Below are 17,270 nucleotides of genomic sequence, written 5' to 3' on the forward strand. Positions count from 1 at the left end.
GTATTTGCAACATAGTAATAGTTGCTTAGAGTTGCAAGTGAGGCGGGGAACGTTGGAGTCTGCAGTTCCTGGAGGAAGCATGCCTCCCTGCTCGCTTCAGTGCATGGCTGCCGGCCGCCATCTTGGCTGACAGTTAATTTGCATAAGGATACGCTGATTAGCCAATGGGAAGGGTAGCGGTCGTACGCCAATTACCATGTTTCTCTTTTATTAGTGTAGATACATATATATATATATATATATATATACACATTAATATATATATATTAATTTCAGGTGTACAGCATAGTAATTAGATAATCATATACTTTACAAATCACACCTGTCATTTTTTTTTCTTTTTTTTTTTTTAATTTTTATTTTTCGCTAAAAGTATTACACACACCTGTCATTTTTAATAGAACAGTATACTCCAATGATTTTGTATCAGAGCTTTTTCAGCAACTGGATATCCTGGGGTTTTAATTTCTTTTCCTTTATATTTTTCCTAGGGTTATAGGTCCCCAAATAGAGGTGTCAGCCAAAATCAGTATGTTTTGGGACCTGGTACTAAGAACTACTTTGTGATCAATACAAATCTCTTACTCTTGTGGTGTCATTATATCCATAAGGTGTCCATTTGTTCTAACAGAAGCTGTTGGAATGGAAACCAAATCCATCCTTTGAGACTTGTATTGAACAGTTTTCATGTGTGATAATGATAATGTTATGCAAACACAGGGAAATAAGATAGTGGATGATGGAAGGGAAAAAAAAATCTTCCAAAGTGTCTAAGTGTTTTAAAGTGATCAGTGGTAACACCGTCAAAATTCCAGAGAACAATCCCATCCCCCACCATCTATAAAGTCATTGGTCACTGTCTGCCCCGTGTGATTCAAGCCCTAGTTTCTGGGGGTTTTTCAAATTTGACTGCAAATGCACAAGACAAACATGAGATGTGACCAGATATCACCACAAAATCCTTCCCATTTCTGCATACTTCTCACATACACACACACACACTCACACACACACTCACTCACTCACACACTCACTCACTCACACACACACCATCTCACCCTCACATTCACCTCCTAGAGAAGCAGTCCTGCCTGGGTCAAGGGCAGGCTCTGGAGCCAGCTGCCTGGCTTTGAATGCTCACTATGGCACTTCCATCTCCTGGGCAGATTATTTAACGTCTCTGTCCCCCACTTTCCTAATGTCTAAGAATGGGTTAATATTGGTACCTCCACCTCATAAGGTTCCTGGGAGGAAGAAATGAGATATTAATGCCTGGACAGAGTAAGGGCTCCATAAATGACAATGATGGAGAGGATGGTTGAACTGGTTGGAAAACTCTGAGTTATGGTTTTAACGAAGACAAGTTTGGGACGTGACCCCAGTACAGAACCAAGCACAAACCCGACTGTCAATACTGTAACCTAAGCATAAACATCACCATCTTGCACCGCCATCGCGGCGAACCGGCACTGCTGAGTGCACACAGAGTCACTTGCTCCACTGAAGAGCAAGACAAAGGCCATGCCTTGCTGACATCAGAATCACAGAATATTTTCAGAGAATGAGAATAAATGACAATGAGCACTGTGCTGGCAAAACATAACATTAACGTCTTCATGTGTAAAATTAAAGGGAACCGTGCCTAAGCATACTGGACATGGAATTCGTCCCTCAGAAAAAAGGAGACACTAGTTTGAGAAAACCCACCAACAAAGAGAAAGATCTGCAAAATCACATCTATTCTTATTTCCACCCACCAGTTTTATTTAGGTATAGTTGACAAATTTATGTATATTTAGTGTGTACACGGAGGTGTTTTAATCCTATGTAATAAAAGCGTAATATGCCAGTCAACGGAACGGCGAATGACGGGTCACTATGATGTGCCCTGACCACCAAGGGGCAGACACTTAATAAAGGAGCTGGCCCCTGGTGGTCAGTGCCCTCCCACAGGGGGTGTGCCGCTCAGCCAGAGCTGGGCTCACGGCTGGTGAGCACAGTGGTGGTGAGAGGAGCCTCTCCCGCCTCCCTGGGAGCGGGCCTAAGCCGTCAGTTGGACATTCCCCAAGGCCTCCCAGACTTCAAGAGGGCACAGGCTGGGCTGAGGGACCCCCCCCCCCCCCACCTCCCAGTGCAGGAATTTCATGCACCGGGCCCTCTAGTATAAATATAAGATCTATTCTTTTTTAAAAATCTGTTCTTACATGAATTAAGACAGAGGTTAAAAAAAAAGAGAAAGAGGTAAGACTGTCACCCCTTCTCCTAGTGCAGGACCACCTGGCTCCATGAGAGTCCCTTGAACTAGAGACAAAGCAAAGTAAACTCCAAACCAGGTATGGCAGAGTTGCCACCTACCACTCAATAGCCTCCTTTCATTTCTTATTAAAAAACAAGCAAACAAACAAAAAAACCCTCTCTCTCTCTCTGTCTCTCTCTCTCTCTCTATACATATATATATATATATATATATATATATATATATATATATATATATATATAAATTTTATATCCAGCAATTTGCCCTAGTGAAATACTGTATTTCCTATACTATGCTTGCTGCTATGGGTGACCATGAGGCCAAGTTGTAGCCAATGAGATATAAGCAGAAGTGTTGCTTGAGGATTCCACAAAGGCTTCTTAAGGAGGCAGCCAGACAAGTAAGCGATGCATCTTGCTACCTCCTCCCTTTCTTCTTGTCACCTGGAATAAAGCTGTGACTGCTGGAGCTCTAGCAGCCCTCTTGGATCATGAGGTGTCCTCGAGGCTTGAAGCCATGTACTGTGGATGACAGAACAGAAAGGAACCTGGGCTCCGGATGGCTGTGGGCTCTCCATACCGGCCACAATTTACCTTTACCTTGGATTTCCTTCACTGGAAAGAGAAATACTGTATTTTGAGTAAGCCACTGTGATTTGTGTTTTTCTATAACATGTATTTGAACCTAGTCACAATCAGCAGACATGGAGGCAGAGGCAACGTTGGCAAAGCTGGGGAGGAAAGGTTGAAAAAACCAAGTTCAAAACTGTCTTTGTTCATAAGAGGCTTTCAGGCATAGCTGCCCAGCAAGAACCCACCGTGCTGAATGTACATGAACGACAGAGTCCATTGAGGACTTGAGTCAGGGACCTATGTTAATATAATTCTGCCAAGTCCCTCATTTTTTCTGGCCGGTCCAATTACACCGGGATGATAAATTTCAATCTGTCAGGACTGTCAAGTCCCCTGAATCTCAGGAGTCTTTGGAGAGAAGACCAGGAGCCAGCCGGAGAGGCCTTGGCATTTAGAACCCGCTCCACACTTCCAAGGCGGTAGCAGAATGCAACTAGAATGCTCCCCAGAGGGACGTTTTGGTAGGAAGCGCCATGGGAGCACTTTAGAAACTGGCAAAGGCATTTGGCTTTGGCTAACAATTCCCAGAAACATTCTTGCCAAGGACCTGGACAGGCATACGTCCTTCCATTCATGGCTGGTCCACCTGTTTGTCCACTGGATAGTTACTGGCCTCCTGGTAGGTGCCAGACGGAGGGCCAGGCACTGCCATATGATGGGGAAGGATCTTGTGTAGATTACAATCCAATGAGGCAAAGGCTTCCCACCGACTCTTCCCTTTCTTTGCCAAGACCCTCTCCACTAGCAACACAAAGAGCAAATGATGAGAGTATTGACCTCTTACTCATTCTTCCTCCAGGAAAGGAGTGATAGGGACAGTTTGCGATTACTGAGTACTTATTATATGCCGAGCGTGGTTCTAGCATTTCACGAGTATTAACCCATGCAGTCATTATTGTCTCCATTTTACAGATAAGGACATTCGAGCACTAACAGATTAAATAACACACCCCTCCCGCATTTACTCAGGTAGTAAATTCAATCCCAGACAAGTCCATGCCCTTATCCACACTATTCTACTCAACCTGCAGAAATAAAGATAATGGCATCTTGCCACCATTCCACCTAATCCCTCTCTACCCAAAAGCAAAAAAAAAAAAATCCCCAACAAAAGTTAGTTCAGTTAGACCGGTGGTTCTCAACTGGGGACTATTTTGTTCCCCAGGGGACACTGGCAGTGTCTGGAGACACTTTGGTTGTCACAGCTTTGGGGGTGCAATTAGCAACTAATGGGTGAAGACATGGGATGCTGATAGACAGCACGCAGTGCACGGGACGCAGCGCAACAAAAGATTACCCGGCCCCAAATCTGCATGGTGCCAAGTAGCGAACCCCACCTTAGCAAGCAGATTAAAACAATAGTGAACGTTTAAGAAACACTGCAACATACATGGTGGTGGTGCTGGTGCTGGTGGTGCTGGTGCTGGTGCTGGCGGTGGTCGTGCACTGCTGCCTTCAGCGTCACTTTGGTGGAGAGCTTCTTGCGGGCGGAGTCCCAGGCGTGAACACGGAAACTCAACTCTGGATTACGTAGCTGTAAAGGCCGTTTGACCATCAGCACCCCATCCGTGCCCACTCTGAATCTGGTGTCATCAGAAACATAGACGGTCCTTGGCTGGCCGGTGCATCCTTCAAAACTCACTGCAGGGAATAAATAACAGCGATTAAGAAATGGGGCCGATTTAAAAACAAGCGCGTTCCTTCTCTAAAAAGCAAACTGGACTCACCGACCAAAAGCCTAAGGCACACAAATTAAGCACAAGCAAAACAAACCATCGTCTGGTGACAGGACCGCAAAGACAGAGCAGTTTGATAGCATCATCCTGCTCTTCACAGTCAGAGGGCGACTGCTTCCTGGGGTCTGCTTTTATTCTCTTCTCCTTGTAAAGTGAAACAAGTAACCTGTCTAGTAAGTAACTTCTGCTTTTCGATAACAATGAAAAGGGGCTTCTCCTTTTCAGATACTCTCCACAATATGAAAACAGCCCCCTAAAATAATGGAAACAGAACATCTATTCAAGTCAAAAGCTAGAGAGCATGGTACAGTCAGATACTATGGATAGACCACAGAAATCATAGCAACTCCCTACTAAGGTTGTTTTAAGATACACAGAACAGTGTCTGGCACAGAAACACTATATAAAATTTAAATACTATACTTAATCTTTTTATTTTTTTAAAAATGTATTTTATTGATTTTTTACAGAGAGGAAGGGAGAGAGATAGAGAGTTAGAAACATGGATGAGAGAGAACCATCGATCAGCTGCCTCCTGCACATCTCCTACGGGGGATGTGCCCACAACCCAGGTACATGCCCTTGACTGGAATTGAACCTGGGACCTTCCAGTCTGCAGGCCGACGCTCTAGCCACTGAGCCAAACCGGTTTCGGCTATACTTAATTTTTTTAAGTAAAAAAAAAAAAAATATATATATATATATATATATATATATATATATATATATATAGCTTTGGTTAATAATTTATCCAACCCCTGTGAGTACCCCACAAAAGACACTGAGAACAGCAGGTATTTACTGAGTGCTGATCGTATGCTTATTATCTGAGACACTGAGAGGCCATTCCTGCTTGCAGGAGGCAGAGGGGAAACTGCTGACTGTCGGCTGGGGAGTCATAGGACTCTTCGACCTGATCGTCCAGGAGGAAAGTCAAAGGCAAAAGGCAGAGGACAACCTGGGTGAGGGAACTTACGACCAACTGCTTAAAGACGAAACTAGTTTTTTAAAAATGTAGTTGCCCTGGCTGGGTGGCTCCGTTGATTGGAGCATCATCCCATACACCAAAAAGGGTTGTGGATTCAATTCCCAGTCAAGGTACACACCTAAGTTTCAGGTTAGATTGCCGGTTAGGGTATGTCCGGGAGGCAACCGATCAATGTTTTTTCTCTCATATCAATGTTTCTCTCTCCCTCTGAAATCAATAAACATATCCTCAGGTGAGAATTTTTTTAAATTATTTAAAAACTTTAGTTATGAAGGTATTAATGCTCAAAAGTGGAGGAGCTGTGGTGAAAACCTCACTAAACCTCAGAGTTCCAAGGGACTCATTCATCAGGTCCCCACCAACTGTGAACACGACAGACAAGACACCTGCTGTCATTGAGCTTATCTATTGTGGAGGAGATGGACAAATACCAAAACCAAAAATCGCAGATGGACAAATACCAAAACCAAAAGTCAAATGCAAAAGGCAGAGGACAAAGGCAAGTAACTTCTGCTTTTCGATAACAATGAAAAGGGGCTTCTCCTTTTCAGATACTCTCCACAATATGAAAACAGCCCCCTAAAATAATGGAAACAGAACATCTATTGAATCCACAACATCTTTTTGGTGTATGGGATGATGCTCCCTCCAATCAACGGAGCCATCCAGCCAGGGCAACTACATTTTTAAAAAACTAGTTTTGTCTTTAAGCAGTTGGTCGTAAGTTCCCTCACCCAGGTTGTCCTCTGTGATCAATGCCAGTGGCTATAAAGGAATTAAAGAAGGTACTACAAGAATGACAGCGGGGCAGGGAGGTTTGGGGAAAGCACCACTTATATTGGATGGTGAGGGCAGACCTCTCAGAGGCGGACGAACTGAGGCCTAAAGGAACCAGATTTCTATCATCCCTGGATTCTAGCTACGGGGCAAAATCATCCTTTAAAAAATAGTTAAGGCCCCAAGCAAAAAGTTCTTGCAGAAAACACGGCTCAAGAGCCTTCCAGGCAGAGGGGACCGTAGATCAAACAGTTCGTTCTGGGAAACTCAAGCTGGCCTGTTTTCCTCCCATTCAGATAACTGCCCCTCGTTCCTCCACTGGAATTTCTATTGTGTCTAAGTGACCTTTTATTAAATTCCTGCCTTTGTGCCCATTTTACACAACTAGACACCTCTCCATTCATGAGGACCAGGTCTCTGCCAGAAAGCCTTAAAGCCACCGTGACGCCTGAGCTGCAGTTTTCACTTCTTCCACCAGGGGCCACCCTTGCAAATGTTTTTGAAGCCAACAGCCCCACCCTTGCCGGAGAAAGTAAAACCATGTTTGGGGGTGGGAGGGTAAGTACCACGAATACCCCCCATTTTGAAGATGGAGAAACGGAGGCTCAGAGAGGTTAAGAAATTTACCTGACATCCTATAACTACTTTACAGTGGAGCTGGGACTACCCCTCAGCATGATGTCTCATGGTTGGCACTCCCTCACCCTGGAGAGAACTTTTTGCTTGGGGCCTTAGCTATTTTTAAAGGATGATTTTGCCCCATAGCTAGAATCCAGGGATGACAGAAATCCGGGGCCAACTCATGCAGTAGTTGGGAGTCTACTACCTGGCAAATAAGGCTGTAATAAATGACAGGAAGGGCAGAGGGAGGGATGGCGACATGAAGAAAGGGCTGGTCTGATTCTTGGCTGGGTTATAAACCCAAGTTCTGCCATGTTCTTGCTGAGTGAGTGGCCTCAGCAAACAAAATGCTCAGCCTCCCTGCGCCTCGGTTTTTCCCACTGGAACATGAAGAATACCACCACTGACCAAGCCTACTACCTCTTCAGGGTTTTGGGAAGATGAGCCATGCCAGTGAATGTGAATCACATTTTGAAAGCAAAAGGACAATGCAAGTCAGAGGAGATTTGTATTTCTTTGCATACAAGCTAGAAGACAAGTATTTGCTAAGTGGACAGATAAACCCTCAAATAACAACAGGAGCCAAGAAGAAAAACAAAGTCTTTTTTTTAAAAGATATTTTACTGATTTTTAGAGAAAAGGGAAGGAAGAAGGAGAGAAACATGGATGCGAGAGGAAAACACCAACTGGCTGCCGCCTGCACCCCTCCTGCCAGGGATCAAGCCCACAGCCTGGGGGTCGAACCAGCAACCTTTTGGTGCACGGGGTAACGCCCAACCAACTGAGCAACACCAGCAAGGGCAAAAATGCCAAGTCTTTCAAAGGATGGGCAGACACCTCCCTGTAAGTCTAAAACAGAAATTCCTTTTTAAACTAGCAAAACAAGATATTTTTCAAATAACCCTCCCCCAGTTCCCTGCAACAGAAATACTGGGGGGGCAACTGGACTGTGTGGGGGCTTGTCACATCACCAGGGAACAAGACTGCCTTGGTTTATCACACTGCATTCCTTCAGCCAGCCAGCTCCAGTCTGGGTAGCGAAAGTTGGGACAAGCATGATTGGACTTGCCAAGGGTGGCGGCCTGAAAAAATGAAAATGGCTTTGCACATAACTTGATGCAAGGCGTTTAACCTGCTTTGGGGCGTCTCATCTTAATGGTGACGAAGCCTCACCCTTCGGGAAGTGACAGAAGAAGTGTGGCCACCAGGCAGCCCCAACCTGAATGTCTAGGTGCTCATTAAGGGTCATTACCTTTCCTGGCAACCTGATCCTCTAGGCTGATAAGCCAGAAATTATAGGACAGACCAGGGGGATCTCCAGATCTGGGAAAGCTCTGGGAAGCTTGCTTCAAACCTGGCCAGGGCTGGCCAGTGACGAGGAGCCACAGTGAGCGGTAAGGCCAGCATGGGGGAGAGAAGAATGGCAAACTGTTGGAACGAGAGGATGAGTACATGGGAATTGGACATAAGTGAACATTTTCACAATAAAAAAGTTAAACAGAAATAAAGCCAGCAAGGAACTAACTATTCTTTCAAGCCAGGCTCTCTTCCTCCTTTCTTAAACCGGTCATTTGGTCACTTGGTCTAAAAAACAAGTCCCAGTGACAAGAGCCAAGAACCCAATTTTAATGGGAAAATCTTTTCACCACCATAACGTTATCATCACCATCAAAAACTACAACCTCAACTAATCACTTCAACTACATTTAAGCAATTTCTAAACATTTTTAATATATTTTGATTGATTTCAGAGAGGAAGGGAGAGGGAGAGATAGAGACATCAATGATTAGAGAAAATCATTGATTGGCTGCCTCCTGCATGCCCCCTACTGGGGATTGAGTCTGCAACCTAGACCTGTGCCCTGACCAGGAATCAAACTGTGATCCCTGGCTCATAGGTCAATGCTCAACCACTGAGCCACACCAGCCAGGCAACTTTTTAATATTTTTAACATGTATAAAACATTGTGTCCAGCTCTATTCTAAGCACTTTACTAATATTTATCCCAGAACTCTTTGAGGTTGGCACTATCAATGTTGCCTTTTCAAGATGGGAAAATTGAGGCAGCTAGTTAAGTAGTAGAGGTAGGATTGGAACCCAGAGAGCCTGGGAGTTCATGACCCTAACCCAGTGATGGCGAACCTTTTGAGCTCGGCGTGTCAGCATTTTGAAAAACCCTGACTTAACTCTGGTGCCGTGTCACATATAGAAATTTTTTGATATTTGCAACCATAGTAAAACAAAGGCTTATATTTTTGATATTTATTTTATATATTTAAATGCCATTTAACAAAGAAAAATCAACCAAAAAAATGAGTTCGCGTGTCACCTCTGACACGCGTGTCATAGGTTCGCCATCACTGCCCTAACCACAATAGGAATATTTAAGAAAAAGACATTCCAGGTCAGTATGGAATTCTATACACCAGGTGGTTAACAATAATCTGGGTGGAGACAGGTAGGGGGAAGACTAGAAGAAGTGTGGTAGCAGGAGGGGTAGGAGGCAGTTTTCTTTTCGTTAAACATATTTTCCTTGTACATCTTTATATCATATTAGAGGCCCGGTGCCTGGATTTGTGCACCAGTGGGGTCCCTTGGCCTGACTTGCGCCCTCTCACAATCCAGGACCCCTCAGGGGATGTTGGAGAGCTGGCCAAGGGACCCCACCAGTACACAATCGGGGACATGGAGGGACTGCAGGAGGGCTCCAGGGCATGTCCAGCCCATCTTGCCCAGTCCCGATCAGCTGGACCCCAGCAGCAAGCTAACCTACTGGTCGGAGCATCTGCCCCCTGGTGGTCAGTGCACATCATAGCGACTGGTTGAGTGGTCAAACAAACGGTCAGACACTTAGCATATTAGGCTTTTATTATATAGGACTGCATGTCACAATTACAATGGATTACTTTTTAAAACAACAAAAATAAAAGTGACTTTTCTTGATTTGTATTGATTTTCAGAGAGGAAGAGAGAGGTAGAAATATCAATGATGAAAGGGAATCATTGATTGGCTGCCTCCTGCACACCCTACACTGGGGATAGCCCACAACCCAGGCATGTGCCCTGACCAGGAAGCGAGCCGTGATCCCTTGGGGTTCATAGATCAACACTCAACCACTGAGCCATGCCAGCTGGACAAAATGACTTTAACACATTGTGATTTTTGTGTGTTATTTATCCTGCAAGAGTCTCATTTTCTAGCTCATTTGGCGGAAGTAGCAGCTTTCACCAGAAGGCCCTGGAAGAGATGAGTGAAGTTCCAGTGCACATTAAACTCGTGACCAGCGCTGGGGCAGCCTCTGGGCGCTCAGCAGCATTCTTCGCTTACAATTGCCATCCTGCCACAGAGCAGTCCAGCTTCAAGGATTCTTCTCCCACCCCCGCCCAGCCCCGTAGCTGGAATGTGAGTGGGTAGGAACAAGACAGTCTGAAAAGCGTTTACATATTTCCAGGAGATGTTGAGATTCAGGGACAGGGGCCTGCTGTCAAAGCCAGCTAACTGTAGTTGAGTTTTTTGGTGACTATAACTCAAGACTGGGATACCCCAGTCGCTTAGAAGCAACTATTTGAAAGCAGCGTCTTCCCCACACCACACACAAAGGCGTGCATTATGGATTGTTTCCTCTCATCAGAACGCATTGGCCACAGCTAACACCAAAGAAGAGGGCATTTAGCTTTCATTCAAGGACCATTTGAACTTGAGCGCTCAGCCTCAGGAAGAGAGTCACACACACAACTCGAGGGCTAGATCAGAGAGCCTCTGAGGCTCCTGGGGGTCACACGGCCATTGTATACCCCCAAACCGAAGGCTTCGGTTTCTAACTTAGAGAAGATGAAAGACAAGAAGTATAGCCCGGCCACGGTGGCTTAGTAGTTGGGTGTTGACCTATAAACCAGGAGGTCACGGTTCGATTCCCTGTCAGGGTATATGCCGTGCTCAATCGTGCAGGAGGCAGCCAATCAATGATTCTCTCTCATCATTGATGTTTCTATCTCTCTTTCTCCCTCTCCCCTCCTCTCTGAAATCAATAAAGATATATTTTTTATTTTATCTTTTTTAAAATATATCTTTATTGATTTCAGAGAGGAAGGGAGAGAGGGGACAGAGGGATAGAAACATCAATGATGAGAGAGAATCATTGATCGGCTGCCTCCCGCACGCCCCTTACTGGGGATCGAGCCCGCAATGCAGGCATGTGCCCTTGACCGGAATCAAACCGGGACCCTTCAGTCCGCAGACAGACGCTCTATCCACTGAGTCAAACCAGCCAGGGCAAGATATATTTTTTAAAAAGACAAGACGTTTAACCTGATGAATGAAAAGAATCCTGGGAAGACAGACACGGATCACTTAGCTAGGCAAGAGTTTGTTTTTGCTGGTTAGGAATGGTGTTTCAAACTCCAAGCACAAAGCCACAATTCTCCATAGCTACCACTGCCTATACAATTCCTTTATAGGTTCCGTTTTCTTTGATGGCTCTGAGTGATTCTGGATCATTTTCCTTTGATGGTGTCCATGAAATTACTAACCTTTATGGGTTCACTGAACACTCATGCCCAGCAGAAAATGTTGTTTTTATGTTTAAAAAGTGGGAGGGAAAGCCTCCAGCGTGTCCACTCTTGGTGATGCCGAGGAGTCAAGTTGCACCAGGAAGACTACCCTCTTAGCCCCAATAAGTCTCACATTATGTGTGTCCATTTGCTACTGAGAACCATGAACACAATGCCAGCCGATAGCCTTCCTAGACACAGGTGGCCTGGGCGGTCCTGCTTATAAATGAGGAAACTGAGGCTCCGAGAAGTTGTCACTGAGACCTGGCCAGGCCACACGGCCATCAAGTGGCAGAGCCTGTGGTCTGCCACCACTATCGGGACTTAACCACAGGCAGCCTTTTAGTATCGATGAGCCATTTTGCAAAATAATTACTACTTGAATGGACCCCGGAGGTTAGTTCACACAAAAGAATAGGACAGGTGGAGAGTAGCTGGAATGTAACAGCAAAGTTTCCAGCCTCCATGTTCCCCCTACACACACTCGCTCTCTCTCCTTGAACGAAGGCTGCTGTGCCTTGGAAATCCAGTTCCAAGCCTCAGAAAACATTAAGTCAGGACAGTGACAGTCAGAAGCCACGTGAAGGATAAAGTTTTGAAGGTCAGATTCAAGAATGTTCTCCTTGCCCAGCCGGTATGACTCAGCAGTTGAGCATTGACCTATAAACCAGGAGGGCACAGTTCAATTCCAGGTCTTGCAGGAGGCAGCCAATCAATGATTCTCTCTCATCACTGACGTCCCTATCTCTCTCTCTCACTTCCCTCCTCTCTGAAATCAATAAAAAAAAAAAAAAAAAAAAAAAAAAATTTTTTTTTTAAAAGAATGTCCTCCTTTAAGTCACCATGTTACATTAGCTAAAATAAATCAGAATTCCTCTCGTGAGCTAGGCTTAAACTCCAAACATTTTTCTGGGAGAAATAAGCAGCTTGGACCATCACGTTGCACAAGCATACCTCGAGTTGTGTGTCCACAAAGCCCGGGTGATGGGCTCCAGGGGTGTCGTCGCCCGGGGTACCCATACCTGCTCAGATCTCCCTTGTTGACAGGGGACCCCAGAGATGGGAAGTTTACTCTCATGAAGGTCAGTGAGGTCTCTCTCCCAGCCTCCCAACATGTCTTTGCCCAGAACACATTTTAATTAAGTGGTCTCTGTCTTCACTTGCACCCAAATAACAGATGTCAACAATGAACGCTGCCTGGGTAGGAAGCAAGGAGCAAAGTCCCTTCGCTTCTGTTTCCATCAAAACAGACTGAGGTGGAGGGCAGGGCAGGGTGTCAGTGCAGAGAGAAAACAGTGAGCAGTGAGGTCACAGGTGAAGGAAAAATTAGCCCAGTCCCCTGGGAAGGGGCGCCCACAAGGACAAAGGAGTGATCCATCACCCTTGTTCTCCCCGCCGGGTCACTGGGACAGTGTGTTTTTGCTTTCCAGTCATGGTTCTGCTCAGGCTAATGCCGTTTCTGTTCTTGAACAGCAAACACTGTGATGCTGATCAGAATCAGCCCAGTAAAAAAAATGCCATAAATGGCACTTGTGGAAGTGGTTAAACGCCAGCGTAAACACTGGTATAGTTTTACATCTGTGTAAATGCAGGTCAAACCAATTTGGGTTCAAATCCCAGCTGTGCTTTTTATGTGCTGCTGTCAGCAAGTTATGTTGACCTCCCTTGAGCGTCAGTTTCCCCGTTCTCCTCACCTCCTTTAAGGGGTTGCATCAAGGACTGTGTCTTCAACAAAATATTGCCTGAGCCCTTACTCTCTGCCTGGCATCACCCTAAGGCCTGGGACATACAGCAAAACAAAGCAATGGCCCTGCCAGTGGGGATGAGACGATTAACAAACTAATAGGTGTCAGGAATGAAAAGTGTTAATAGAGAAAAAGAAGCATGTGAGGGGGATTCCAAAGTTTTATGCAGCAGCTGGAGTGGAGGGGGTTGGTGTGGCTCAGTTGGGTGAGAGCATTGTCCTGTGCACCCAAGGGTCGAAGGTTCAATTCACAGTCAGGGCACATACCCAAGTTTCGGGTCCCATCCTTGGTTGGAGTGTGTAGAGGAGGCAACAATCGATGTTTCTCTCTCTCTCACCCTCTCCCTTCCTCTCTGTCTAGACTCTATAAAAAACATGTCCTCCTGTGAGGATTTAAAAGTAATAATAATAATAATAATAATATGTCCCAGCTTCTGGTGGCATGCTAATGAGGGAGGGAGGGAGCCTTGTGACAACCAGGAGGACATTCAAGGGGCGGGGGCCCTATTCTAGTACTGAAGACCCCGGTGTGAACACAGCAGGGTTGCAGGTCCCGATCCCTGACCTCCTGGGGCTCACATTCTAGTGAAATGGAAGTCCTGTTAGCACGGGGGCCCCCCACACAGGCCTGTGAGTGGTGAAGGCTCTGGCTCCTGCTGTCTGGACGGACCCAGCCGCCATTCCCTTTGCCCTGGTTCAGATCAAGGCCAGAAAAGAACTATTTTAAGTCGTTTTCATCCCAGGCCTGTCCTGAGCAGTTCAGAGATGGGCCAGCGCCCACTGGTAAGACCTCACCTGGTTTGATCTCAATATCTTGCCTGATTGGGGCTCTGGTGGCTCAGCTGGGGCTGCTTCCCTGCTCAAGTCTGAGACTAAGGGGTTGGCTTTCGTTCTCCAAGGTGAACACTAACTGCCAACACCTCTCACGAACAAGAGGCCCTATCTGGTTTGGCTCAGTGGAGAGAGCGTCGGTCTGCGGACCGAAGGGTCCTGGGTTCAATTCGGTCAAGGGCACATGCCTGGGTTGTGGGCTTGATTCCCAGTGGGGGGCGTGCAGGAGGCAGCTGATCAATGGTTCTCTCTCATCATTGATGTTTCTCTCTCTCTCCCTTCCTCTCTGAAATCAATAAAAATCTATAATAATAAAAGCATAATATGCAAATCAACCAAACGAACAGCGAACGACCATCCAGACGCCCTTCCAGACAAAGGCGCCGTGGCTGCGAGGGCCTACTTTTGCACGAATTCCGTGCATCGGGCCTCTAGTATATTAAATATTTTTAAAAAGGGAAGAGGGGGAAGCAATGGCACTCCGCTCCAGCAGGGAGCTGGCATCCGGCCTGCGGCAGAGGTGGAGGGGATTTCTTCCCTGTCAGCAAGGAAAACTTGTTTGGTTTCGTCAAAAACAACAAAGAGAATGGGGAGGCTCTCTGGCTCCCTTACTAAATTGGGGGTTTATTGTCCCAGCTTCTGGCTGCATGTTAAACACACAAACACCCAGCCTGCCTGCCTAAAACAGAGGCGGTAATTGATCATTCCCATGGCCTGCAACCCAGGAAACATTCCTGTGGCAGGTTGGGCAACTCCAGGAACTGTTTGCTTATTGATTAGAAAGGAGAGGCTCCCTCATACACCACAACATCTGTCCACTTTTCCTTTCTGCTGCATTCCCCCAGGCCGGAGAGGGCCCCGCGTTCTGAAATTCCAACTCCTGCTGACCCCTCCGAGGAGAGAAGCTGATGGGCCTGGGGTGGGGGACCAGGTCCTAGGCCAGTGATGGCGAACCTCTGACACGCGTGTCAGAGGTGACACGCGAACTCATTTTTTTGGTTGATTTTTCTTTGTTAAATGGCATTTAAATATATAAAATAAATATCAAAAATATAAGTCTTTGTTTTACCATGGTTGCAAATATCAAAAAATTTCTATATGTGACACGGCACTAGAGTTAAGTTAGGGTTTTTCAAAATGCTGACATGCCGAGCTCAAAAAGTTCACCGTCACTGTCCTAGGCCCTAAGAGAGGGCTCTTAGTTGGCCACTTATGAAATAAAGCACCGTGACCAATATACCTGCAACATCATTTCCAATCCAGGGTCTAATGTGCCCTGTACAGACTCTTCTGGGATGCTTTTAAAAAATACCCAGGCCTGGCCCTAGCCGGCCTTGCTCAGTGGTTAGAGCATCGGCCTGTGCACTAAAGGGTCGTGGGTTCCATTCCCGGTCAAGGGCAGGTACCTGAATTGTGGGTTTACTCCCCGCCCCCAGGTGGGGCTTGTGCAGGAGCAATCAGTCGATGGACTCTCTCACCTCAATGTTTCTCTCTCTCTCCCCACTCCTTCCCTCGCTTCCACTCTTTCTGACAAGCAATGAAAAAAAATATCGTCTAGTGAGGATTAACAAAACAACAACTCCCAAGTTCATACAGCGTCGAGCGGCTTGAGGTGGGATTCAAACCCAGGTCCGGCTGACTCTCCAGACTTACAGTGTTGTTGTTTGTGTGGGGGCAAAAGAGGGGTTGACAGAGTGCGTTTATTGAAGCTGGGGTCAGTGAGACAAGGAAGGGCTTAGGATAGAAGAAGTAACAGGAGAGCCTAGACGGGGCCGCTTTAACTCACAGGGAAGTCAGAGAAAAGGGGATGTTGGAGAGAGGTTTGGGGGTTGGCCCAGGATGAACTGCCACTGTCCATTGCAAGTCTCGTGGGGACCCTAAGAGTTTAGGAGATGCACGCCTGAGAGGGAGAAAAGGTGTAGGCATGCTCCCGGGAGGGAGAGTGCTCCCCAAAACCTACAGCCCTACCCCCTTAATAGTTTTGAGGCCTCCTTCTTCCCCACCTGATACCCCGTGACTTCCCTTCCTTTTACTCTGGGCTGCCGGATGATAACATGATGGTAGAAACACACATACCTCACATTCCTCAGTCCCTTGTTACTCAGGGTGCTATTTTTCCCTCGAATCTTAAGTTTTGTTTTTGTTTTTAATTTCAACCTTGTGTTAGAGGGGGAAAGTGACAAAACATAGATGACATAGTAACATTATTCCAAGTAGCCAAAAAGTGAAAACAACCCAAATGTTCATCAACTGATGAACGGGTAAGATGTGGCTTATCCACCCCATAGAATATTATGCATTCGGCAGCAAGAAGAAATGAAGTACTGACACATGCCACAGCGTGCATGAACCTCGTAAACATTATGTTAAAAGAAGCTAGTCACAAAAGACCGTGTACTGAGTGGTTAACTTATATGAAATGTCCAGAATAGGCAAATTCTATAGATGAAAAATAAATCAGTGGTTGCCTAGCTCAGGGGGTTGAGGGAGGGGCAGCCAAGGGGTGGCAGCTAAAGGATGAGGGACTTCTTTTTGGGATAATGAAAATGTTCTCCAATTGTTTGTGGCTGCACAGCTCTGTGGATATACTGAAGAGCCATTGAATACGACAGTTTAAAAGGATTTAATGTATGATGTGTAAATTATCTCAATAAAGCTGTTACCCACCCCCCAAAAAAGGACACACACACACACACACACAAAGACAAATCAATAGCACTCATGGTCTCCCTGACCAGTGTGGCTCAGTTGGTTGAGCATCATCTCATGTACCAAAGGTCAGGGCGCATGCCTGGGTTTCAGACTTAATCCCTCTCCCTTCTTCTCTCTCTCTCTAAAATCAACAAAAACATATTTAAAAAAATTAAAAAGCACTATGGTCCCATCCAAGCAGAGAAGCCACTGTTAATGCTTGTTGTGTGTCCTATGTGTCCTTCAGACTCTGGCCTACGACCCTTTCCTAATTCACTTACTTCCCCTGTCCTGGGTCCATAATATCCTACTTTTCTAAAATTAGGGCATGGGTACCACCATATTTTTAAGGGCCTTCTTCCTCAACTTTCTTCTTTTCCCTCCCCTGTCCATTAAACAACAAAAATCAACCTAGAGAGTTATTAGGAAGGATAAAATATG

General features: G+C 45.9%; 1 protein-coding gene across 1 annotated transcript in view; it reads right to left on the reverse strand.

Moving 5' to 3' along the window:
• CDH1 (cadherin 1) overlaps positions 1-17,270 on the reverse strand; it is a 74,904-nt gene that overhangs the window by 21,303 nt on the left and 36,331 nt on the right. The window contains exon 3 of the mRNA XM_070398488.1: positions 4,280-4,530. Within this exon, the coding sequence (XP_070254589.1) occupies positions 4,280-4,530 (251 nt within the window). The remainder of the gene's footprint in view (positions 1-4,279; positions 4,531-17,270) is intronic.

The sequence above is a fragment of the Myotis yumanensis genome, unplaced genomic scaffold, assembly GCF_028538775.1.
Source record: "Myotis yumanensis isolate MYYU_CA2020_CCGP unplaced genomic scaffold, mMyoYum1.0.hap1 SCAF_18, whole genome shotgun sequence".
Taxonomy (NCBI): domain Eukaryota; kingdom Metazoa; phylum Chordata; class Mammalia; order Chiroptera; family Vespertilionidae; genus Myotis; species Myotis yumanensis.